Source organism: Pan troglodytes, chromosome 3 (assembly GCF_028858775.2).
Source record: "Pan troglodytes isolate AG18354 chromosome 3, NHGRI_mPanTro3-v2.0_pri, whole genome shotgun sequence".
NCBI lineage: Eukaryota > Metazoa > Chordata > Mammalia > Primates > Hominidae > Pan > Pan troglodytes.
The window spans coordinates 53,088,172-53,115,284 of NC_072401.2; the positions used below are offsets into that span (position 1 = coordinate 53,088,172).

General features: G+C 41.3%; 1 protein-coding gene and 1 long non-coding RNA gene across 9 annotated transcripts in view; one reads left to right on the forward strand and one right to left on the reverse strand.

Annotated features, from left to right (window-relative positions):
* Nucleotides 1-4,227: 4,227 nt before the first annotated feature.
* The window catches only part of SEPTIN11 (septin 11), a 91,277-nt gene continuing 68,391 nt past the window's right edge, over nt 4,228-27,113 (reverse strand). For 4 of the 8 annotated variants that reach the window (XM_016951554.4, XM_517208.9, XM_063809519.1 and 1 more), the window contains 5 exons: nt 25,167-25,263; nt 23,758-23,926; nt 15,634-15,766; nt 13,409-13,596; nt 5,767-9,882 (listed from right to left, as the gene is read on the reverse strand). In XM_016951554.4, the coding sequence (XP_016807043.1) occupies nt 9,867-9,882; nt 13,409-13,596; nt 15,634-15,766; nt 23,758-23,926; nt 25,167-25,263 (603 nt within the window). In that variant the 3' untranslated portion in view covers nt 5,767-9,866. Of the gene's footprint in view, nt 5,311-5,766; nt 9,883-13,408; nt 13,597-15,633; nt 15,767-23,757; nt 23,927-25,166; nt 25,264-27,113 lie in introns of those variants that run through there. The other 4 variants (XM_009447696.5, XM_063809521.1, XM_054682944.2 and 1 more) reach the window with 3 other exon arrangements.
* Nucleotides 9,876-27,113, forward strand: part of LOC129143726 (uncharacterized) — a 63,507-nt gene continuing 46,269 nt past the window's right edge. The window contains exon 1 of the long non-coding RNA XR_010156557.1: nt 9,876-13,206. This is a non-coding gene — a long non-coding RNA (uncharacterized LOC129143726). The remainder of the gene's footprint in view (nt 13,207-27,113) is intronic.

Below are 27,113 nucleotides of genomic sequence, written 5' to 3' on the forward strand. Positions count from 1 at the left end.
GAATATAGCCAAGTCCCAAAACCTTGCTGCTTTCAGTTTGAATTGGATTTGGCCAATCATTAGGAGAGAAAAATTGAAGAGCACGCTTACTTAGCACAGCTTGCATCAAGAAATAGCAAGTTTTCCCTCACCATATTTAGTGGCTTTTATGATGTACTCGTATGTAAGACCAATGTCAGACATAACTCTCCCTTGTGCCAGTTTTACTTTAAAAGGCGTAATAAGATAACCAAGAATGTCTTATCAGAGAAATTTGAGAAGAACTCACTTTTTTAGTTCCTAAGAGCCTCTGGAGTTAAGGATGAAATGAGAAGGATGAAATGCCTTTCTCTTATCTCTAGAAGTATAGCCTTCATAGCAGATCAAATGCCAGAATTGTTGACCTTATTGTGTTACACAACAGTAAGGTAGTAGAAAAGCAGTTTGAATAGCCCTAGGCCTAGTGAACTGGTCTCCCATTTCTTGGAAATAGCTTATTTTGTTAGGCAATAGGACACTCCAGAATGAAGGCCAACTTTAGGCAAGCAGCCACGACAAAGTGACTGGTGGGGAGCAGAATCCTTTTTGCTTTTCAGGATATGATCTATCTTCAGCAAACGACTTCTTAGCATAGAAAAGGCTTGCCTTTTCTTTCTTTCACTCTTAACGTTGCTGTGCTTATATGAGTTATACAAGTTCAATTCATAGTGCATGGCTAAATCCCCAGTACCTAATGTAGGCCTGGTGCAGTATACACAATAAAGTATTTGGAAAGAGGGAAGGAGGGGTTGGGGGAAGATGGATGAGTGAATAAGAAAAAAAGACAAGGAAAGCTAGAACTGCAACTCTCCAGAGTTCTAAACACATTGTTCACAGTTAAGCCCAGCTCTTTTGTTTATATAAGAGACAGGGTCTAGGTCTGTTGCCCAGGGTAGAGTGCAGTGGCACGATCCTAGCTCACTGCAGCCTTGAACTCCTGGGCTCAAGCAATCCTCCCACCTCAGCCTCCTGAGTAGCTAGGACTACAGGCACACACCACCATGCCTGGCTAACTTTAAAAATTTTTTTAAAGATAGGGTCTCACTATGTTTCCTAGGCTGGTTTCAAACTCCAGGCCTCAAGTGATCCTTCCACTTCTGCCTTCCAAAGTGCTGGGATTACAGATGTTGAGCCAATGCACCTGTCTAAGCCCAGCTCTTTATGGAATGTTATTCTGCTCCCCGTTCCCCACCCTCAAACACACACATTTATTTGTTCTTTTGTGAGACAGGGACCAAAAAAATCTTGTTATAATAGCCTTTGCCTCCCCGGTCTAGGTGCCATAACTTTGGAAGAAACTTTCCACAATGGACTGAAAGGCTCTTCATCTCACATCCCTACAAGTAACTGATTTGAGGCAGATGTGAAATCTTTTGTACCTCACGTGATGTTCCACTGACAACCAATAGGTCTCATTTATATATAGCTGTTAATCAGGAATAGCAAGGTAGGAAAGGGAGATGAGTAGACACCTAGGCTCCCAATTAGTCTTCTCAAATTAGCACATGCAACCTGGGCACAGTAGCTCATGCCTATAATCTCAGTATTGTGGGCAGCTGAGGTGGAAGGAATGCTTGCGGCTGGGAGTTTGAGACCAGCTTGGGCAACATGAGACCCCGTCCCTACAAAAAATAAAAAAATTAGCCAGGCATAGTTGCTGATGTCTATAGTCCTACCTACTCAGGAGGCTGAGGTGGGAGGATTGCTTGAACCAAGGAAGTCAAGGCTGCAGTGAGCTGTGATTATGCCACTGTACTTCAGCCTAAGCAACAGAGTGAGAGTCCAACAAAGAAAAAAAAAATTAATACAAGCAATCCCTTCACCAGCCCTGGGTATGCCAGTTGCTTGCTGGAGATTGACCTGACAGATGGCATCCTTCGCAAAAACTAGATACCGTGGTCTTAAAAATGCAAGCACTAGGAACTCTGAAGTGAGCCACACTGCCATCACTGTCAGTCTCCAGGTGGGAAGATAAGTCAGTTGTGAAACAAAAGGTTTTAAAGGTGGCTTAAAAAAACTTTAATAGTCTTTTGTGTTTTTTATTTTATTATTTTTTTTGAGACGGAGATGTGCTTTGTCGCCCAGGCTGGAGTGCACTGGGGCGGCCTTGCCTCACTGCAACCTCCGCATCCTGTGTTCAAGCGATTCTCCTGCCTCAGTCTCCTGAGTAGCTGGAATTACAGGCACGCGCCACCATGCCTAGCTAATTTTTGTATTTTTAGTAGACACAGGGTTTTACCATGTTGGTCAGGCTGTTTTCAAACTCCTGACATCAAACAATCCACCGGCCTCAGCCTCCCAACTGCTGGGATTGCAGGTGTGAGCCATCGCACTCAGCCATGTATTTGTTTGATACCAGACCTGTTTACCCATAATCTGGGCCAATAGCGGGCCAAAAATAAATAAATAAATAAATACATAAATGCATAAATAAATAGATAGATAACCAAATAAGAAGGAACTTGATAAGCACTGTTGACGGGAAAAGAAGTTCGGTCAATTATTGGGGGTGAGGACCTGTTTCTATCTGTCCAGCTCAGTGCATAACAATTGAGAAAGTTGGATCTCTCCTTTACACGTGTGCTGGGCTAATCTCAAGGAGACCATCTAGACTATGCTTGTATTAAGGCAGAGTCTGTATCTGAAAAGAACTAATATTTGTTTAAGATTGATGAAGAACAAAAAGCCTATTACCAATGGAAATAGGTTTAGATGGCTCACTTCTCCCTGCTTTGCTTTTCCACAATCTTGTTTGAGATAAGCCAATAATTTTTATTGCTAGTAATTATACCCAAGTTGGTTTCACATCCCTTACTTGGTCAGCCAGAAAATCTACCAGTTTTATCAACACTAGAGAAAAAGAACTGCCTATTGTAAAATGCCAAATCAATGGCAATCTATCTTAGGGGAATTGAGATGGCAAGGCACTCGGTTGGCCAGAGGTGTACATGATCAGGTTCCCCTAGGTAACTGGACTGAGGCTAACCTACTGATAATACTCTCAGTTCCCCAACTCCTCCCATTAAGATGGTTCACATTAACTTCCTCTACTCTGGGAGCTAAAATAGAAAAACAAAAAAGGAAATAGCAACAACAGACATACATTTCTTACTTAAATACTGCCTAATTTGATTTTTAAATACTGCTCAAAAAATATTTACAATCTGATGCAGAATTTGTTTTTAAAATGATAGAATAAAGTTAAAATATCAAAACAGGGAGTTTAAGAATAAAGTCACTTATATGTAGTGATGACAGTAGTCTCACACAACAGGAACTACATGTTTAACTTGCAAAACTGATGTCATGCTCTGGCATCAGCTGGTAAGGAGCTGCTATTCCTTTCCCACTCCACTGGTCACATTACTAGCAGATTTCTGTCCTTACAGATTATAGTGTAGAATGAAGGGGATGGCTTTTGATGCTGACATTTTGGTCATTTAATGGCTCACATGTATCTGACTTTACTTACATTTACTTAGTTTCTAAGTAAAGAAAGCAGCTTGCCAACTTGTTCATCCAATTGCTCTAAAAAATCTCTTTCCAGGAATCAAGTGATTCAAGAGGCAGGGACTGTTGCTTCTTCATTTCACTGTCTAAAGGAACCATATGTTACCATTCTTATTCAGAGGGGAACACTCCTGAGGATCTTGATTAAAGGCAACTCATGCCACCAACGGTATTTTTATGATCTACCTACTATGGAGCTGAAAAGTAAAGATGGAAATAAGCCTATCTACAAACAGGTAATGAAATTGAAAGATAACAATATATGTCCATGCTTTATAATACATATGATTTGAAAATTGTCCCTTCACTATGAAAACTGCCCCCAAGAAGTGACTGCTAACTAAAGTAATCTAGCCCTGAATCTGACTCATCACAAACAGGTCAGCATTAGAAATCAGAGCTCACTCAACTAGCAGAAGTATGTGTTTGGATATGGATGCTATTTTAAGTGATCAAGTCTGAATGCTTTGATTCTCAGCAGGTTTTTTTGCAGATATTGTAGAGAAATCCACCTAGGTAACTCTGAGAAGACAATGTGAATCAGAACCATTGTTAATGATGCTGTTATCTGGGAGAAGAGACATGTACTTGTTTGGGGTTCATTTCCCATGGTCCAAGACATATGGGTCCTGGTAAAAAGCTGTGGACACAAGGTACAGAGCTTCACAACAAATAAAAAGGCAGGGATGGGCCAGTAAGTTATTTTAAGGTATCTTTAAATATAAATTGAACCCCAGAGGCAGAAAAGTCATCTACCCAACACCGGCACATTTTAAACATGATTAGGATTTGTAGGTCAAAATCCCGTAACAAAAAAGGGAAGTTTTTGGTTGTTTCCAAAACAAGGAAAGCATGTTAAACAGAATCTTGTGACTTAAACTTCACTCAAGTGAGCTTAAAACTGGCATAATTTTGATACCAAAAGTAAGCTGAATAACCAATACAAAAAACAGAACTAACTGGAGTTTTTCTCCCCCAAAACATAGTCCCAAATCCAAAACAACTTATATAAGGGATGCAAGTAACAGAAAAAGTCAAATAAAACAACAGTGGTTCCTGAATTTAAAGGAAGGATGCCCACTTCTCTCTCTCTCAAGAGGCAGATGGTCAGCTGAAAAATAAAAACATTGTATCAATAGAACACTCCAAAGAAAAAAAATTGCAGCCATCTCTGTTCATGCAATATCAAATGATTTTTTTTTTTTAAAAAAACCCCAAACACCAAAACAACCCATAAAACTAACAAAAGGAAGGAAAATGTTGCTCGGATCTTATGACCTGACGGTTGAGGATCCTGATCAGGCTGTTCAGAATGTGGCTCATGGGACAGAAAGGACAGGAGTTACATGAGATCAAGTTTGTGGGCCCTGGGTGTGGTGGCCCCCTCAGGTTAGGGTACACGCTGTCTTCAGTCCATCAGTTCTTGGATCAGCAGCTTCAAGAACATGATAGTTCTAAGCAAGGGGATCCCAGCACAAGACCTTGGGTCTTGGCCCACGTTTTCTGTTTCACTCAATTTCCTTTTTCCTTTTTAATTAATATTATTGAATATGACTATTTTTGGTAGTGGTAAGTCACTTCAGTATCCACTATGGGCAGACATTGACAAATACAAACAGCAGTGCAATATTTGACCCAGACTTTAAAAGAACAGGAGGCGATGGTGGAAATGAGGTAACTCTTCCCCAACACGTGTGAACAGACAGCTCCTGCTCTTCTAATGCTCTATGTCCATTAGGAGAGAGTAGGGCTTGTCAACAGGATGGTTACATAAAGAAGAAGCTACAGAAGAGAAAAAAGAAAGGTTCAGATTCAAATTTGATTCTTAATGGCTTAAGAAAAGAAAAGGAGCTTCTCTACAACAAGCTGTGAAAGAACAGCAGTGTGTCAGTTAATGGGGTGACTTCCTCGAGCTCGACGGGAGGGTGAGAGGCAGCAGGGAAGAGGAGGCCAGTGAAGAAGACGATGCCTCAGCTGGGCACCAAGGCACATGAATTGGCAGGGTGGACAGGGACAGGCATGGGGGAAAAAGGGTGATAACATGATATGTGAAGTACAGGACACCACATGGCACGTATCTTTGAGAAACTGGTGTAACCCAGACGGCAGCCATTTGAAGTCTACCACACGAGGCAGGAAAGCATGAAACTCTTATCCCTATTTCTTTTATCCAGTAAGCACGTGTACATATGCAAACCAAGCAGTGACTAAAAAGAACTCACAAAAAGGGCACACAAATAATGTTTGGGTAAAAATATATTTTCCCCCGCTTTATGTCTTGGCACTAGTGATATATGCATAGATTACCTGTTCACCACTCTCCTACCTTAACAGATGCCAAATTACCAAGCATGTTGCTAAGTGATCACTTTCATATTTGAAAAAATGATATGCTTCACATCAATACAATTACTTTAGTTTAAAAAAGACAAATGTCTAACATGCAGCTTACATATATGACAATTCTGCATTAACAATGAAAGTAGATTACATGACAGTTTTAGAAAACACATTGGTTATTTTCAAACAGCAAAATGACAAGGATCTACAACTACAGTTTAAGGCATATCAGCATATTTTAAAATTAAGAAATAGACAAAGTTCTAATGCTGTTCACAGCTTTTCAATTTATTTAAAAAATTCCCTTCATACCTACATACAAACTAGACTTTGTAGGTCTTAATTCCCACTAAAGAATGTGTCCTGTCAGTGGAACCAGGACTTTTCGAAGCTGAGACCTGACAATTCCAGACTCTTGCAAATGGCAAAGCAAAGGGGTGGGAATGGACAGTTTTTGTAGGACCACACAGAGACAGCAGGACGTGGGTCGGTAACAGCTGAAAAACCTCACCCAATAGTTTGTATGTGAAACAGTCATGGAAATGTCAAGAAAGCAAGGAAACCAAGTCTGTTCATTTGAGGTGCACAAGATGTGGATTGTGTGTGTTACTGCTGGTGACTCACAAAGCAGAGAAGGAAGATAAGTAATCTGTGCCCACTGTTACATTAAATAATTCCCATTGTTGAAATGCCCTTTTTGGAGAAAACCTTAACCAATTAATAAAGAGCCTAAGTTGGGAAAACACAATCTGAACTGCCAATAAATTCTCATCAATGCTTTTCCATCACATTCTACAGTACATGTGTTATGGAGATCTAAAGTTCAGAAGAAGCAAAAAGATGGTCATTATGTTTGAACAAAAGATATGGGGTAAGGCCAGCTAGTTATGTAGGCCCCTCAACCCCCAAAAAAGAGGTGGCCACTGTCAGCAGTTAGCACCAGGGAGAGACCATTAAACTAAGATTAAAAAATTAAGTGGTCATAAAGGCATCCTAGCATAAAAATTTTTCTCTTGGTTTTCTCTAGTAGAAGATGGTAATTTCTCATTCTGGCTTTATTTGCCTTGCCAGAATCAAGGGCCCTCTGAGCTATCCAATGATGCCCATGAGGCTATGCAGAGCACAGGCAGGGATTAATAATTTCTTTTTTTTTTTTGGAGAGTCTCACTTCATCACCCAGGTTGGAATGCAGTGGTGCAATCTTGGCTCACTGCAACCTCCATCTCCCAAGTTCAAGCAATTCTCCTGACTTAGCCTCCCAAGTAGCTGGGACTACAGGCACGTGCCACCACGCCTGGCTAATTTTTGTATTTTTTGTAGAGACGGGGTTTCACCGTGTTCGCCAAGGTGGTCTTGAACTCCAGGCCTCAAGTGATCTGCCCACCTTGGCCTCTCAAAGTGCTGGGATTACAGGTATGAGCCACCACACCTGGCCTGGATTAGTAATTTCGGATTTCCAAATTCAGGTCAAGAAGTGGAATTTATTATGTGGTTCTTGTGAAAAAAATATAAATGTGGCCTTTTAAATATATTTAGTGTTTTTTTTTAAACAAAGGCTACTCAAACCATTACCTTCCTGCCCCCCTTGAAAAGAAAAAAAAAAATCTATCCATCCCATTTGCTTTCTCTAATTTTGAAAAGTCAGAAAGATCTCAAAGGTTTCTTACTACCGTACTTACATGCAAAGGCGAAAGCACATCCAATTAGATTTGAGGGTATCATTTATTCCGTGCAGAGCCAAGGACTACTGTGAAAAAAGGCATAGATACAGAAAGAAAAAAGAAAAGCAGCAATAACAAACTAAACAGGGCTAGGGAGCAGTGGCAGAAAAAAGTTCAGAAGCAATACATTAAAAAAAAAAAAAAGCTTCTATTTGTTTCTTTTGACTTTTTATTCCCTGACTCGCCATATGATTTATTTTGCTGGGAAAAATTTAATGCAAAAAAGTCAATCCAATCAATAATCTTGGAATCAAAAAGTCAGCTGGATGCCTTTCGTTGTTATGCTCATTTAAAAAAAATTTTAGTGATGCAAGAGACAATTTAAAAGTGTACTTTCTGTACAAGCCACAAAAATGCTCACACAAGCGGTGGTTGGAACAAGCATACAACACAAATATTCAAGCTTTTGTCTGATGCACAGCCTATGAGCAAATTCAGCCCATGGTTTGAATCAACATGCCAGCTACTATTTGGCTGCTCCACAGTTAGCTCCAGACTAGAATTATTTTAAAAAACAAAAGCAAAAGCAAGAATGTTGGTCCAGTAGCTCCTAAACCTGTGAAGACTATGACTACTGCTGTGTCTAGTGTGTAGTTTCTATTCCAGCTTTGTTTAGGCTTCCACGAAACTAATTTCCTTACTTTGCTTAATTAAGCATAATCAGTTCATGGAAGACCATTCCTTCTTTCCTCTAAGTATGGTTGAGGACAAAGAAAAGGAGAAAAAATCTTTGCTGAAATCAAAATGGAGACTTGTTCATTCAAAAAAGAAAGTGTGTGTCAGGGGAGATGCAGCATATTCTATCCTATTTACTTAATCTCTAACCAGTGAGGAAAATGCAGAGGGGCAGTGGGTTCATGAGAAATGTTATCCTTTCTACATGTAGAGAGAGAGCTGGGAGGATCTTGTTAGTAGAGGGGAAAAAACAATCACACAGATGAAAGGATAAGCATCAGAAAGGAGCAGTATAGAAAAGAGATTAAATATGCACTCTTCCATACAAATTAGGCATTTAGTACAGGTTCTGGCATATGGGCCAGTTCTAATCCCTGATGAGGCAAGGGCCTTAGACAAAGAGCAGGTGGAGCTAGCCAAGGTGAGGAAAATTCCAGACAATGATTTGAGACTTCAGCTGTTCTATTTCTTCTTTCTTTTATTGCCAAATACTGAAAGGAGACTAAGCAAGGAAGCTGGATATGAAATGTCTACCTTCTTGACTTACGGGTCATGTTGTGGTCCTTCCTATTTCCACCTTAAAATTGACAAGGCCTCGCTCAAATTTGTGCTACCAATGATACAGAGTTTATAGCAAATTTTCTAAGGGAAGTATCTGTGGAAATTTTCTCATGATTCATGAAAAATGTTATTAGAAGTACAAGTATCCTGGAATCAGTCATCAGGTCCTCCCTCTAAGCCCACTGGGAACAAACTGAGGTGTGTTTATGAAAGATTCCTTACTGTTAGTGGTAAGCAGGCTGTAGAAAGCCCATCATCCTTAGTAGAAGATTCTTCTACTAAGCAATGTTATATGATCCAACCTTTAAGACCTCTATCTGTGAGAGGATAAAGGATGCACCAGTAAATGTGAACTAATCATAGTTTTCTCATACCAGTCTACTCCAACTTGGCCAGGATCGAAGGCAGGCATTCAGATGCAGTTTCAAACCATGAGAGGAGACAGTCTGAACAGACCCACAAGCTCAGGCCAAATAATGTTATTGATTAAAATGAAAATGTCATGCAAGGGTAAAAATAAAATATAATGCTTGCTCACCAGTCTGTCTACGTACAAATCTACCTTGGCTTAGGACAAGTGTGGAGAAAAGACAGTGAGTTCAGGGATTGTGCACTCATGGAGATGAATCATCAAGAAAATGCAAACTCTTGTCATGGCTATTCAGGTTTTTAGTTCAGCTGCTGAGGCGGTGAGAAGTTTTCATGTCAGACGTACAGGTAGCATTTTACCCCACTTTCCTCTGTCCAAAGCGACATACAAGTAACAGGCCTGCTTCGTGCTGCCATTCAGAACAGGCATAAAAAGCAAATCATTTACTTTCCGGAAACAGAGTCCAGCTGCACAGAGCATTTGCGGTTATTCCCTTGTTCTATCATTTTCTACCACCCAACAACATTCAGCAAAACGAGTTAATAATAGTTACTGGTGTTTGAGGAAGGGTAAAAAAATAAAATAAAATAAAACTAAAGAACACACATGGCAGAGATACGATATTACTGCAAAAGCAGGTGAATGCGGGAACATCCTTGGCTTGCCAGGCTTTATGTGAAGCTTGCACTGCAAGTTAAAAAACAAAACAAAAAAGTTAGAAATAATAATAAATTAAAAAGAAAGGAAAATTAGGAGCGACAGCACCAGCATTCAGTGATGGTGAATGCTCATGCAATGATTATGGAATTGACAGAAATTAAAACCAAAAATTTGAGAAGGCTACTCTACATGACAAGCAAAAGCAAAATTTAATACTGAATTAAAGACATACGGTTAGTTTCCATTTGTATGTAATTTAGAATTCACAAGTGACTTCTTGAAACCACTGCATGTCTAGTGGGAGGATTTACTGTTTGGCTTTTGTTTTCTCAAATAACACAAAACCATTATCTATTAGGTTTGGGTGTCCCATTAGTACTGAATAGGAGCTTCATTTTCCACTTCTGAGCTGCTGAAGGAGTCAGAGAATAAATATACAATAAATGCCTTTGTACAACTGACTTGAAGAAAAGGTCTAAAGCACTTTAGGGATTGAAATTACATAGTGAATGGAGGACATGCTATTAATCTAGTTGGGTAGGGGAAAAAAAGGACAATCACTGGAATGGTTACAGCTACAGCAATGCCAGGAGCTTTCCCCCTCTTTTAGGTACAAAGTAATGCCAAACCCACGGTCCACGTGTCTAATTTTATGCAACTGCAAAACATGCAACCTTATTCCTTAGCAAGAATCAAAACGATTTTTTTTTAAAAGATGAGTGGATGGTTGGGTAAACTGTAGTTATTAGATGCCAAGTATGGTTTTAAAATGATGAATTTTAAAACTGTTTGCATCTTAATCAGCAAATGCCTGCTGGCAATTGTGCAGACAGTTTTCAGAAAAGAGGAACACTGTCCACTGACCAACTTACCCCTGGGCGTCCCACCACTGTGGTATAGCCGCAAACAAGGAAAGTGACTTCGTGGCCAGAGATGGCAGAAGGTGGGGTCCAGCTAATGGCAGTGCCAGGGTTAGTTCTACTTTGCCTGTCATCTTAGGAAATGTTATACACTCTCATGCCACTACAGGTCAAGGAGAAGTATAAAGCCTTACCTACATTAAAAAAGGAGCGTGTCATTAGAATAGAAAAAAGAGAATTTAAAACTATTAGAAAAACTAAGTTAGGCTTGGAGGTGGAAGCATAGCAGGTAAATAAGTAAGCATCTGCCTTTTCATTTTCTACCTATAACAAAGTCAGTTCCTGAATGGCAACTCCCACATCTGTTCCAGCTATGCTAGGAGGCATCTTCCCAGCTCTTTTCAAAGTGCTGCTCTGTCTAGCCTGGCCACTGTCTTTCTGCGGTCCCTCTAACCAAAACACTCCACTACCACTGGCAGTAAGAGGTGTGATTTTTTTTTTTCTTGGACATTTCAGGCCTCCACTGGCAGTTGCTTTCACTGTACAAATGTAAAGTGTGGAAAAGGGTAAGGACCTAGAAAAAGTTATACAAAAAGTATGTGCCATTGTCAGGTGCAAAACCTGGCGACTACTCTGAACCAAATTAAGTATAATATCCTTCAAAATAAATGAGAATATATAAATAAGCTAAAATAGAATCCACACAGGCTTCATAGAAACTTTGAAAGCATTACACATTGGTAAGGCCCCAGGATAGGAAGAAAATAACCTAACATGTTCAAAAGGGCAAGGAAAAACCTCCCTACACTGGGAAGTTTGTTACTAAATAAACTTTTCTAAAATGGAGGCACAATAATGATCAGCTCTTGGAATTTCTATTGCTTAAAGGCACGTCTAGTATACACGAAATACTCTTTTAACATTGCTGGTCTTTTGGAAACATTCTTAGTTTTAAAACTTGAACCTTTATGCACTGAGTGCCTCAGGGTGAAAAGAAAAACTTGACTTTGCATTTCCTAAGCTGTAAGTCAGCAGCTTTTTGTCTCATTCATACCTATAGATGTATGTGTACACACACACAAACACACACACACAGACACATACACACCCCTATATCCTTGGTTAGTTTAGCTTGGATTAACAAAGGTACAATGCCAAATGGCTTTCATCTGTCTTCACTGGAAGAGTCACTGTAATCTGAGTCTCTGCATGGGAAACATCACCATTAGTGTTAGATGCTCTCCTGACACGCATAGCTACAAAGGGTTTTCTTAGATTATAATCCATGTGCTTGTTACTCTCAGAATTAATCCAGCATAACTAAATTTTGGGCCTTGAACTCCTTTGGTCACTTGGATCTGTGCCAACTCCAAATAAAATCACAACCACTTCAATTATTGTTCAGAACATTTGCCTCCTCCCTTTCTCTGGTGATACATTTTCTGCTGTCTCAGAGCTCAGAATGTCAAAGTTTGTAAAGCATGATTTAAAACTCTCTCAGTATGTCATTGTAGCAGTCCATTTTTATTTTTACTGCAGGCAACATGAGATTCCTTAGGGGTGAGCCTACTGCACATTCACCAAGACTAAGTGGACAATAGCACTGTGCTCACTTCTCCCTATAACACATCTCAATTATTGTGCAGAGACTTGATCCTATGTACTCTATGTTTAAAGAATGTAATTCTTTATGTGCTTGAGCATCAGTGTTTTTACTTATGGTCAGCTTTTTCCCTAGAACCTTGGCATGTAAGGCGAAAGAGCAAGACTTCCTGAAACAAGTTCTGAGTTTCTTTATATTAAATAGCTGCCGTAAAGCACCGTACATTAGACAAAGGAGGGTGGCATCTGCATATTTGTCATTGAGACACCACAAAGGTTTTCGTTAGTGGTATTCTTACCATCGTGCTTCCTGTCAAAACCGATAGCTATTGACATAAAACTAGGCTTTATGATGATTCAAAGGAGAGCTTCAAATCACAGGAGAATGTCAAGGGAGGCCTAAATCTCCCACTGGTTTCAGGCAGCTGCTACTGGAGTATCATAGGAAGTGACCAACTCAAGAGCAGAATCTGACCCTTTGGCACATGACATTAAGACCCTATTTTAAAAAACCTTTTATGAGTGGGTTTAGGTTTGGCTTGAGGTTGGCAGAGGTGTCAACTGGATAGGCATTTGGATCCCATTTCACAATAAAACAATTCATCATAGTGAATTTAGAGGAAACTAGTGGCCACTAGCAGCTCTTCCAAATGTTTCATTTTGGGAACGAGACTTTCAGTGACTGGCTTACGAAGTCTTACAACACAGAATAGGAAAATAATTTTAACAATTGTGATTTTAGGATGCTCTCTATCAAGAGTCATGAGAATTGTCTTCAGAGGGTGCTGAAGAGACATCAACCTGTCTTCTTTGAGACTCCTAGTGTTGGTGTGGAAGATGCTACTGGAGACAACAGGTTCCTCCAGGCCTGATTGCTTGGTCAATTGTGGTAAAGTTTTATAAATTAATCTTTGTGTATCTTTTAAAAAATTTTAAAAACCTTCATCATCTTCCCTGCACTGTAGAGAAAATACTTGCTTTTATCTTTCTGGTAAAGGACCAGTTTCCAGTCTGTAAATGGGAAAAGTAGAGACATGCAAGAGGAATAAATTGTTAGAGGTCCCCGATACAGGGGGGTGACACCTGCTTACTTTTTCTTATCCTTGTCTTTCTTGGTTTGCTGGGCCCCAGATTGCTGGGCCTGGGACTGTAGTAACTGAGCCGCTGCTTTCTTCTTCTGGAAGTTGTTCACCTCCTCCTCAAGCTCCTTCTTCTTGTCTTCCACTTTCTTCTTTTCTTCTTGGTGTGTCCGCTTTAGAAGGTCAAACTTCTCGTGAAGCTGGAGAGAAAAAGAAAACAGGCTTGGTGAACGGAATGAAAATCCTTTTGATGTAAAGTTCTTTGGATCTGTTCAAAAAACAAAACATGGCCAGGCACGGTGGCTCACACCTGTAATTTCAGCACTTTGGGAGGCCGAGGTGGGTGGATCACGAGGTCAGGAGTTCAAGACCAGCCTGGCCAAGATGGTGAAACCCCATCTCTACTAAAAATACAAAAATTAGCCAGGCGTGGTGGCGGGTGCCTGTAATCCCTGCTACTCAAGAGGCCGAGGCAGAGAATTGCTTGAACCTGGGAGGCGGAGGTTGCAGTGAGCTGAGATCGTACCACTGCACTCCAGCCTGGGTGACAGAGACTCCGTCTCAAAAGAAAAGAAAACAAACAAACATGTGTCATGTGGCTGCACTGGCTTTAATACAGGTGTAAAGTACCATTTTGCTGACTTCCTGGAGGAGCTGAGCTGGGATGCTGAAGAGCATCCCTCAGAGTCCCAGACTCCTGTGACACTAGAACTCCCTGGGACTAAAAATTCCTTCGCTCTGTTGCCCAGGCTGGAGAGTAGTGACACAATCTCAGCTCACTGCAACCTCTGTCTCCTGGGTTCAAGCAATTCTCCTGCTTCAGCCTCTCGAGTAGCTGGGATTATGGGCATGCGTCACCACACCCAGCTAATTTTTGTATCTTTAGTAGAGACGGGGTTTCACCATATTGCCCAGGCTGGTCTCGAACTCCTGACCTCGTGATCCTCCCACCTTGGCATCCCAAGGTGCTGGGATTACAGGCGTGAACCACTGCACCTGGCCAAAAATAATTATGATCCCAACAAAAAACTCACCCTAGTGGTAAAAGTGGTTCTTTACCTCTGGTCCTTTTTCGAAATGTATAAAAAACATTTACTTAGAAATATATACAATGACTACATATATGTATGTGTTTGTATATATATACACATATATGTGTATGTATATATGTGTGTATATGTGTGTGTGTATATATATGTGTGTGTGTGTGTGTGTGTGTATATATATATATATATATGCATTATGTATTAGCTACTTAAATAATGTGTTGGGAAATTTCTGGCCCTTGAGGGAAGGAAGGGGAAGAAGAAAAGCAAAGGAAGAAGAAAGAAAATGAAAAAGAAAAGGAAAGGAAGGAATTCTAGACAATTTTAGATTTTTTACCCAGCATCCCCTTGGTTCTTGAAGCCAACAGCAAATAAGGCTCAACTTTCTCTGCAGCAAAACCATCTTGAGTGCTTAGCTATTTAAATAGCCTCTAAATTTCAGTAGTTTTTAGACAAAATAAATTAAAACAAGAAAATGGGGAAATTTATTTAAATGATTTCACTTAGAAACATATAGAGACATTGGTCAAACACTTCAGATTCTCATTATTGACCAGCAGAAATAGACATTATGCACACAAGCGCACATACACACACACACACACACACACACACACTCAAATACAATGGGATGAATGTTATAGTATAAATCTATGTTAACTTCTAGGAAGCAGTTAATCTGGCCAGGGGAGGGGACTAAGGTAAGGCTGAAGCAGGGAGTGCGAGCCCCGTGAGGGCAGAAGCATGGGCGCAGATGTGGAGTGCAGGCTTTGTGTCAGATCGTTGTCCCCCAGACACTGCCAAAGTCTAGCTGAGTTGGCTGATAGACTAAGATGATAATAATAGTCGCAGAATCCCAAATCTCATGTTTTAAGACTTGTAAATTGAAGAAACACAGAGCTACACAGGCCATGTGATCAGATCTGGAGACCTAAGATCTAGTTTTGGTCTCGGTTTTGCTGCTAACTAGGTATGTGACTGCAAAAATAGTTTTAACTTTTATAACCTGTTTATCATCTGTAAGACACGGATGAGAATATCTGACCCATTTTCCTGGCCAGGTTGGCAGGTCACTCGTGACAAAATGCATGTAGAAAGTACTTGGACCATCATGAAGTCCTCTAAAGCGTGATGTATTTAGAAAATCTCTCTCTTACAAATCTTTCCCTTGAAGCAGGACAGATGGCTTACCTCTTTCTCTGCCTCCTTAAGTTCAGCTTCTTTCTCCTTCACTCTCATAACAAACATTTGTCTCATTTCTTCTTCTTTCTTCTGCAGTTCTCCCAGGAATTCATTCCTTTTTGCTTCATATGTCTCCTGAAGACTATTGAAAATCCACAAACGAAGGACAGCATCATGAAATTGTATACTAAGAAATTTCAGTTCACATAATTTCTACCTATCTACTTTCAAAACATAGATAAAGCTGCTGCTTGCCAGATCAAAGCATAAGTAGAATGACACTGTTTTGCTTTTAGTTATGCTGTGGTTGGAAAGACAAGTGCATCAAGAACTAGAAATCAGTCAGTAAGCACGACACAGCACTAAAGGTGTGTCTCTGACTAGCCAAGTTTTATCTTACATATATTCATACAAGGAAAACCTGGGCTGAGGAGGTGGAGGTGGTATAGAATTTGAGAAGATGGAGAAGGCCTGCTATAGGGGGAGAAATGAAGAGGGACTGGAGTCCCACAGATCCGGATTTGAATTTGGGCCGTACTAAGTAACCGGCTGTTCTTAGAAAAGCACAGCCTCCCTCAGCCTCCAAGGTCTAAGACGTGGATACAGTGACACTTACCTTCTAGGGATATGACCCTGAGAATGAAATGAGGGGAAGGGAATAAAACATCGAACATATAGTCAGTGCCCACTAAATGGTACCCTCCCCTCTCATCTCCCTCCAGCCCCCAATGTGGAAAATAGACCCAGCAAGTAAACTAAAGAGACAACATTACCTTTAAAGGTACTGTAGAAAATTGCTACTTTTCAAGTTATATTACCAGTTGTAAATAGGGCAGGGAGAAGTTTAATTTTTATTTTCAATTCTATCTTCCTCCTGACTGTCTCGGAAGTTAGAGCCCAATATTCTACATTGAATGCTACAGCTCAGCTTTATCTCTAAGTCAAAACAAATATATTTACAGAGAAATCACTTTGGTAACACAGCTTAAGAAAATACACCCCCACTGCCACCCCCACATACACACAGAAACATTTGCTGATATTTTATAAAGTGCTATTTCTCTCTTTGTCTTGTAGTTTCCCTACAACAATTGTTGTATATTAACCATCTGCAGTATATCTGCCTTTCCCATGGACTAAATTCATCCAAAGTGTAGACTACAAACTGGATAGCCACTCTGCACGATCCCTGGCACCATGCAGACCACCACATATCATTTACATCTGTCCACTTACACGAAGAAAAAGGAAATTCAGGTGATAGGAGCATACGTGCATGTAGATACACACATCTATAATGAACCACAAAACTAGTTTAGTATTAGAAAATGTATTAGGCCAAGCATGGTGGTTCACACCTGTAATCCCAGCACTTTGGGAGGCCGAGGCAGGAGGATCACCTGAGGTCAAGAGTTCGAGACCAGCCTGGCCAATATGGTGAAACTCCATCTCTACTAAAAATACAAAAATTAGCTGGATGTGGTGATGAGCACCTGTAATCCCAGCTACTTGGGAGGCTGGGGCAGGAGGATCACTTGAACCCAGGAATTGGAGGTTGCAGTGAGCTGAGACCATGCCATTGCACTCCAGCCTGGGCAACAGAGCAAGACTCCATCTCGAAAAAAGAAAACATATTAATTAGGCTGGTTTATACTTCAATAATTAACACGGTTATTAGTTTATTAAAAGTAAGTTCTCTTGCCCTTGCCACTATCAATAGTACCTGTTTATGAACAATCAAGTGTTTTGAGTTTCCAGAGGTAAATTTCGCTTTCACATTATCTTACAAGATAAAAACATGCTTGGCCAATGTTAGTGTTGGCTAATATTAATAGCAATAGTTGGACTTCAAGTTTAAGATCTATAGCAATGGAGATATAGAGAAGTGTACTCATAACAGAACTATAAAATAATTCATGAAATTTTGCATATTAGCTTATAATAAACTCTTGATCACTATTATTTAGGTCAGAATTGCCAAAGGTAGAGGATGACTCATCCCTCTTATGAAATTTTACAGAAAACTCAGTTTTTGTTGATTTTAGAATAATGAATATATCTCCCTCTTCTTTCTAACAAACAATGGAAATTTTGATAGAAACACCACCGAAAGTGTATTCCAGAGACCACCAATTTCAAGAAAGGATCTCCAAAACAGGGGCTCCAACGTCAAAAGACGGAAGGGAGAATGGTGCCCCTGATATCCTTTTAGCAGATTCACAGTGCATGGTGGATCTCAACCTTGGCCATACAGCAGGGTCACTAGGCACATTTTGTTGCATACACTTCCCTAAATACAGAGTCCAAAGTTCAGTCCTGGAGAGGCTGATTCAGGATGTCTGGTAAGGCAAAATGGTCTAGTTTTAAATGCTTTCCAGGTCATTTGATGCAACTAGTTTGCTAGTTTTAAATGCTTCCCATGTGATTTGATATAACTAGTTTGCTAACTACTGCTTGTCTTAAATGCTCTGAGTAGCCCTTCAGTAAAAGAATCTATTCAACTTGATTGTCTTAGAATCCTCCAAATTTGTCTGATCATGGAAAATTTAGGCAGTTCACTGATAGAATGTGCTCTGGGTAATGCTACGCTAAATGCTGAGAACTCACTAAATGACTCTGCCTTATCCAGTCCCAACCACAAGCCATCTTATGAAACTATGAATCACAACTCAGTTGTGGGTCTTAACCAGTACGTTAAAAAGTTTAAGAGTAGGCATTACTACACAAAATGTGTATGCTGGATCATGATGGAAAATGCTTTTTATAGTGAAGCCTGCAGTCCAAAATTGGAAAGCCTAGTCCCAGAGAAAGCCTAAGGAGCAACTTTGCCATTGGCAACATTAGCTTCAGACATGAGTCTGGAAGCAGTTTTGACACCCTGGGCCAGAGCAGGCAAATGGGCTCAACAAATGCTACTTCTTATATCATTGTGTCTTAGGATGTGAGCCAGCTTTTGAACTCTGACATTGGAAACAATGATCAGGAACATAAGACAGAAGCCATAAAACCTTACCCCAAGGAATCATAACTGTAATTAGTTACTTACAAATAACTTAGAACCATAGCATCCACAGAATCAGATTCCTAGCCCCTCTGCCAGTTGAGTTGTCCACTAGAGATACCACAAGCCCTCACTAATATTTCCAGTCATTGAAGACCAGTTCAGAAGGAACTGGCTCATATTCAGTAAAGATATCCAAAGTGATTTTACATCTTTTTTTTTTTTTTTGAGACAGGCTCCTACTGTCTCACCCAGGCTGGAGTGCAGGAGCAGGATCATAGCTCACTATATGCTCGAACTCCTGGGCTCAAGCGATCTTCCCACTTCAGCTTTTCGAGTAGTTGGGACCAAACACAAGCATGTGCCACCATGCTCAGCTAATTTTTTTTTAAATTTTTTGTTGAGATGAAGTCTCCCTATGTTGCCCAGGCTGGTCTTAAATTCCTGAGCTCAGATGATCCTCCTACCTCAGCCTCCCGGAGTGCTGGGATTTCAGGTGTGAGCCACTGCACGCATCCCTTTAGTGGTATCTTTTGCAACTTTTAGTTCTTCAAACTTAATTTTTAATTACAGTTATTAATACCCTTTTCTAAGTGAGAAATGTGTACCTTTTCCACAAGATTTTAGATTGATTTGAAATTGAGGATTTTATCTTGTAATTTCCTCTTAACAGCCCTTGGGAGAGGCAGGTTTTGCTTGTTGAAGTCAAAGGAAGAGAGAACGAACACAGACACTTCAGTTCATCCTTCATTCTGGTGATTCACACAGCACGATTCTCTCTCTGTTCTTATCTAAAAGCATCTAGTGGAGGGCAGGCCAGAGTATGATCATCTCCACCAGCTTTTGTGGAGTGGAGCAATACACATGTGAATTCATTTAATCCTTACAACAACCCAATAAGGTAGCCATTACTATCACCTCCCACTTTATAGATGGGGAAACTTGGACACACAGGTAATTTGACCAGGTCACACCACAAAGAAGTAACAGAGCCAGGACTGAGACCAGGCTGCCTTGCTCAGATAAGAACTCCATCTCCTGCACTGCATGGCTGGTGTACAGAGGCCCAGGCACTCCTAAAAACAAGTGAGTCTCTGGGGCCTGGACCTCGTTGGCCTCTGAGAAAATGGTGGTAACTGAGTGCTTCGTGTGAGTTGAACGGGGGTGAAGCAAGGAGACAGTGGTGTTCTGAGGTGAGATGGGAGCAGCTTGGGCAGGTACTGTTAGGAAAAGTGCTGTGGCCTCTCAGGAGAAAGGAAGCAGGGAGTGTGGCTCATGGGAGACACGTGACGTCTCCTCTTCTACCCTATAATGCCAGCCAGAAAGGGGCTGGGGTCTGGAGGAAGGAGACGCCTGGGTCCAGGGAAGCATGGGTGCTCTGGGTGGTAGAAGCATGAGTTTCAAGGCTTCAGGGCAGCAGCCGGGCATGCACAGGGGGCGGATAAAGATGGGCTTGGGAAAGAGCAGAGGAATGTCTGGTTATATACATATTCTGCCACAAGACAATAAAGACGCAAGTGTGAATGCAGGCAGGTTTAAAGGCAACCCAGGGACGGGGCTCCGCTAGCTTTACTGCCGTGGTGTGCTGCCAAGGCTTGAATACGGCGTTTCTGTGCGCGCACTACTCCTCCTTTTGCCTCACGCTGTGTAACATACACAGTGGCACTGCCTCTTACTAGACTTGGCGTTAGAGGTCACTCTCTGTTTTACAAACATGTACTGTAAACACAAGTGGGGCCCAGAGGACAAATGGTGAACGAGGGTGCTCACTGGGAAGGATGAACTTCACTGCACACCCATGCAGAAATCCTGTGCTTTGAGAATATAATAAAACCTTAAGCCCTTGATTTATACTCCTCCAAGCTCAGCCTAAATTCACACGGAAGATCCATCTTCCAAGCACATCCAGGAATGGTGACTTTGCAGATGAAATTCTGGAAAATCACTTCAATCAACTGTGGCTTCTGCTTTTCCTTAACTCTGTCATCCTTCAAACAGAGTCACCTCACTCCATTCCTCCCGCTCAGGTGCACAGGAAGTGCTGAGGGTGCCCGAAATTCTTCAAAGGGAAAGGCCGAGCCCTTTTAAAAGTAGTGGTTTCCAAGAAAAGGAAAATCAAATTCATTTCGTATCACTATTTACCAAGACATGTGATTCAAAGCCAACTTTTGGTACCAAGTAATCTTCCCTAAACCAGGAGGGACATCAGAGTTTGAATGAGTGGTCTAAGAGGAGAAATTGTTTCCAGTTGAAATGGAAAACCTGGTTCCAGTTATCGAGATGTTGGAAGGTATTTATTTTTAGAAGGTCCACTTTTTTCTAATTTTCTTATATATGGAAAAAAGTAAAGGCCTTGGTAATATATATGTGTGTGTATATATATTATATGTGTATATATTATATATTATTATATAATTATATCATATATTAGTAATATATGATATAATTAATATATATTATTTCATATATATATTGTGTGTGTGTGTGTGTGTGTGTGTGTGTGTGTGTGTGTGTGTGTATACATTTTCCCTTTTCATCATCAAAAAGCAAAACTCAGGCCAGGGGAAATGGATCCAAGTGGGGAGGGGAGACATGGATAAAGCACGCTCTCTAAGCGTCAGGCAGCCTCGGTGATATCCCTCACCAATCCTGAAGCCCCTGAAACAGGGAGAACAAAGCAGTGGGCTTGCCCAGCAGCTGTCCCTTGCAGAAGCCCTGCTGGGCCTACCCAGCTCGACCTCCTCCTGGTGGGCAGTTACTCTGGGCTTGCAGGAAATGCCTTAATTAAAATGCTGGCCACACAGACAACTTAGCAGGCTGTGCGTCTGCAGCAGCAGGAAATCCTCACAATCCCCAGGCTCCCAGGGATCCTAAGGAACCCAGTCAAGATGGTGGAAGGACTTGGTCTTGCCTGTCCCAGTAGGCAAACTTAGGCCACTGGGCCCTTCCTGGTGGTGTAGATAGCTAAGGATAGCATCATAGACTCTTCAAATTCCACAGATTCCTGAGTTGAAAGAAACACAACTATGCCAAATGGCTCTGAACATTTTGAGAAGTAAAACACTTTGGGAGGTAAATGACCTCTAACAAACTCAAGAAGCAGTCACATGCATTCTAACTTTTGCAGGCAGTTCACAGGCTCCAAGTTATGATCTCGTCTAGGGGTTGGGAAACTACAGCCTGAGGACCAAATCTGGCCCCCCATCTGTTTTTGTAAATGAAGTTTTACCGGAACACAGCCATGCCCATTCATTTACAGTATGGTCTATGGCTGCTTTCGGACGACAAGGGCAGAACTGAATAGTTGTGACAGAGACCGTTTGGCCTGCAGAACCTAAAATATTTACTGTCTAACCCAGTATGGAAAAAAATTTTTTTTTACTGGATCTAATTATTCCCTGATCTGGATCAGCTCCTCATTTCACAGATGAAGAAACTCAGGCCCAGATGGCTTAAGAACTTGTAGCGTAGCAGGACCAAGAACTGAACCCAAACTCCTGACTCCTAGCCCAGTGCTCTTCAACACTGTCTGGATTTGAATGAAGGTGAGGGGAAAATGAATTCAATTTTATGGCAGTTCCTTTTGTTCCATATCTCTTTGCATGAAAACAAATATTTTATGTAATACTGAAGACGGCCTTTCCCACACAGAAACCATTTCATCAGGTTTAGTAACCATAAAGTGGACTTGATTTTGTAAGGATTATTTTCTGGTAAATGCATTTCAAGGTTCAATTAGCTAAACCTGTGTACACAAAAAGGTGTTTACCCCTCGCCTCAGAACATGACTTTCACATGGTTGGAGATGGTCAGTTTTGCAAGCCGTCAGGGCAGAAGTGAATGATGCAATCTTGGCTAGAAGTTAACTTCTTGGTATGCCCCTTGTCTGGGTTCTGCATTTGTTCTCACTGCATACACACATGCTCATGGAACTCCTCAGCAGCACAGTGCCAGGCGACAAGCCCAGGCATTCCTAAACTATCTCTAAAGCAATTGCAAGAAAATAAACTCCCTCCTACAGACCCACGGGGACAGAATCTGCTGTGCACAGGCTGCCTCCGGTTCTATTGTCAGCCAGCTTGTAGACATCAGAGTGTGTTGTAGGCCGAAGAGGAGAAAGACAGGTTTTTTTTCCCCAAGGAACTATGGCCCTCAGTTTGTAAAGGCACAGAGCCCAGACACACCTCACACCACCTGAATTCAAATCCCCATTAAGAAACAGCTTGGGGGCCAGGCGCGGTGGCTCACGCCTGTAATCCCAGCACTTTGGGAGGCCAAGGCACTCCAGCCTGGTGACAGAGCAAGGCTCCGTCTCAAACAAAAAAAAAGAAAGAAAACTGCTTGGGCACCATCTGGACAATCCTCTCCTCGACCAGGAGGTGGTGAACCTGGCCTGGCAGCCTCACCCCACACCTTTACCCAGAACCACCCCATGACTCACTACGGTGTGGGCAACAGCACCCCAGCCTTGCCAACCCTATCCCTACCACTGGATTCTGACGGGGTCTGGGCTTCGGCTAGGATATTAATTCTACATCCATTTCTCCCCTTCACATTTTGCGTCTCCACCCGTCAGTGATATAAGAAAATACATAGATCTCCTAAAAGCTATTCTCCTTTCCTCCTGATTCTTTGTTGTTAGAATTTTACCGAACCACTGAAAGCTAATAGTAAAAGTGCTTGACAAAGGAAGAGCCTCCGGAAGTTAAAGGTGTTTGGCAAAAATGAATGGGGCAAACTGTAATCAGCAGCCGCACCTTTGTAAATATATCGACCAGGCTCTGTACCTCTGCAAGAGAACTGGCAGAAACCTGGGCTCAGGACCCAGATGGCAAGAGCTCAACACCACACCATTGTTTACTACTTGGAGGACCTTGGGCAGTTTGTTTACACTTTCAGTGCCTTTGTTTCCTCATCTGTAAAATGTGGATAATAATGACATCAACTAGGTAAGTTAGTTGAGATAATGCAAATAAAGCAATTATCGCAATGCCTGACAACATATGTATTAATCTTCACCCACCAGATCCTTCCATCATCACCATCTCAATCCAGCAAGCATTTCTGTGATGTACCACCATGCCACTCTCGCCACTGTCTGGGAGACACCTGATTGCTAGATGCCTTCATACCTGAAGGGTTTGCTGTCAGGGTCAGTGTCCTTGAACCCCATCTCTTCAAGCTTACAGCGTCGGTACAATTCATAGTGGCGGGTGTGAGTCTGCTCTCGCAAGTCCTCCATGTTCACCCGGATCAGCATCTCTCGAAGTTTCACAAAATCGCAATGATTTTCATTCTCAACTACAAGAGAGGGGGGAAATGGCGGAAGTGGGATTAGCAATGATGTCACTGAAATATCTGCAGTGATGCTTCCAAGATGTTATTACCATCACTCCTGAAATCTCTGGGGTCTCAAGACCATCTGAAGATCCTTTACTGGATTCACCTTACATTCCTGACGAAGACAAGATTTCTGACAACATTGACCATAATACTGATGACAACGCTGACTGCTGAGTGCCTACTCAGCACAGAGCACAGAGGGAGGAGCTTGAAAACAAATATTGTCTTTACCCTTCATAATAACTCTGCCAACTAGATGTCATGACTCTTGCTTTGCAGACGCAGGAGCTTGGTGAGCAAGCTGACCTCCCAAAGAGAGGTAGCAGGGTCTAGATTCAAATGCCAGAACATCTGGCCCAAAGCCAGATGTATTTGTACCACTCCATGCTGTCTATAACTGTGCAGGGCCACTTTTACATACCACTTCATTTAATTTTATCAACAACACAAGGAAGAAAGGAGTTTTCTTATTGTAGAGAAATTAGTAAGAGTAAGAAAAATTGTATTTTTCCCAGGGATCTCAAAGGTACTGTTTCTTCTCACAGCTTTATTGCCTTTATTCAAAACAGAGGAAAAGGAGGTCTGATACATCTTAAACCAGTGAAGAACTTTCTGTAGCCATCCTGCTTAATCCATAGCACTGGATGTCCTCCTTCAGAACACAAGAGTAGGTCATAGAGTCCTTGTCCTTCAAAGTGACACACCTGACAAGCTTTCAGGTGAGACTGTGGCCATGTCCCACAGTGCCAAATATAGATCAAATATTCTCCTAAGTCTCAGATTTACTAAGATAACATTTTATTAGAAGACATTTTTTGCATAGTTGATGGAGAAAAAAGTACCCTCTTGTTTGCAAGAAACTTTTTGCTGCTTTTTAATACTTGGCTCATGAAACGAGCTCCAACTCCTAGGGAAGAACTATTTTTCAATCAGGACTTTATATTAATTCCCTACACAACCCAGCATCCTTGAGGGGTTACCTCAAGGGCTTGGCAGCCATGTCTCTCCATTGTCTACCTAGCTGATTACTTTTTCTTTCTTCCTCACCTCCACGATTGTCACATGTGGAGCCCCACCACTCCCTCCCACTGCCAGCCCACTGTTGAGGGCCTCCCTAAACAAGACGGAAAATGAACAAACACGGCCATTCACATAGGGGCTAAATATGAAGACTCCATCTCCCATGCTGTGCACATACCCTGCACCACACCCCAGGGGTACTGCCTGGCCTTTGCCATCTTGTTGCCAATCTTCACCTCTTCGGTGCTGCCAACCACTGCAAATGGGAGATGGACCTGCCAAGCAAAAGGACAGAGAATAGTTACTTTCCCCTGCTCTGACAGACTGGTTTCCACCAGTCTCTATCTTCTCCCTCCTTCTGCAGGCCTCTACTTGGTGACAAGGGAAAAGCAGGCTGCAGTTTGGTGGGTGGATGTCACGTATCCCACCCCCCTTATAACCAAACACTGAGTATGAGACACGAGCTAGATTCAAGGGAAAAGTGTATGAGTCTTTGCAACTATAAAGTAAGCTTAAGACTTGTGCTAGCCGATGCAGTAGCCACTAACTATATGTGACTGTTGAGCACCTGAAATACAGCTTGTAGGAACAAGAAATTGAATATCTAACTTTTAATTAGTTTACATCTAAATTTAAAATGGAAGCAACGTAAAATATTTTTCAATTAAATGCAACTTTATTGTTTTGGCAAAACTGCATTTCACTTTGCTTCAAACTCAAATCTTCTGAAAAAGAAGACCAAGGTAGATGGCAAGGTAGACACAAAGATTAAAGATAAAGTATCTTTTTGGCACTTATTTCATATTGAAAATCTTTAAGGTATGTTAGGAGAAACCTGTATGTAAATTTAACTTTTTAGCTGTGAATTTTATAAAATGTAAATACAGATAAAATATTTTTGGTGAAAATTCAGTCCACGATGAGATATGCTGTCATTGTAAAATATACACTGGATCTCAAAGACCTACATTAAAATATCTTTTTTTTTTTTTTTGAGATGGAGTCTCGCTCTGTTGCCCAGGCTGGAGTGCAGTGGCGTGATCTCGGCTCACTGCAAGCTCTGCCCTCCGGGTTCACGCCATTCTCCTGCCTCAGCGTCCCGAATAGCTGCGACTACAGGCACCGGCCACCATGCCCAACTAATTTTTGTATTTTTAGTAGAAACGGGGTTTCACCGTGTTAGCCAGGATGGTCTCGATCTCCTGACCTTGTGATCCACCCGCCTTGGCCTCCGAAAGTGCTGGGATTACTCCGAAAGTGCTGGCGTGAGCCACCGTGCCCAGCCTAAAATATCTAATAATTTTTATATTGAATACATGTTGAAATTATATTTTGCAACATATTGGGTTAAGTCCTTAAAATTAATTTCACATTTCTTTTTACTTTTTTTAAGGTAGCTACTAGAAAATTTTAAAATACTTGTGTGTCTCACATTATAGTTCTATTTGAACAACACTGCTTTAGACAGTTGACTATTGCACAAATTCTAAGTCAGAAACACACTTTAGCCCAAATTACTGGCTCAAGCTATGCACCCAGATTTATCTGCACAAATTCTAAGTCAGAAACACACTTTAGCCCAAATTACTGGCTCAAGCTATGCACCCAGATTTATCTGAAGTAGAGATGGTGTCCAAGACAACTGACTCTTTCACATTGGTTTATTTGGTAGTTATCACTGCATTCTGAGTGAGGGAGGAAATAATAATCCTATCTTTTTTTCTATTAGCATGTAAGAATAAGATTTGAAATAGCTGCTCCAAGAATTATTATTTAGAGTTCCTTGATCCAGTGTTCTTCCACTATAGATACACTGAGAAAGAAGATAAAGTTTTCAAGCCAATTCCTCTCCTACAGAGAACTTGGCATAATCATTGGCTCAGATTGCCCAAGTAGCATTTTGTTGGACGCTCAAGATATTGAAATGTTCTAGTTCATCTCACACCCTAAGAAGGAAAGAAAGCACATTATCTTTCTCAAACAAGTCTGAGTTTCAGACCTGAACCCTATTGTTTCCCCTGAAGTTGAGGAGCAACAGGACCTTTCTGGTCAATATTTTGGTGTAATGACCAAGGAAATTTCTCCACTCAAATGTAACAAAAGCAACTGCCAGTGGAATCTGTTT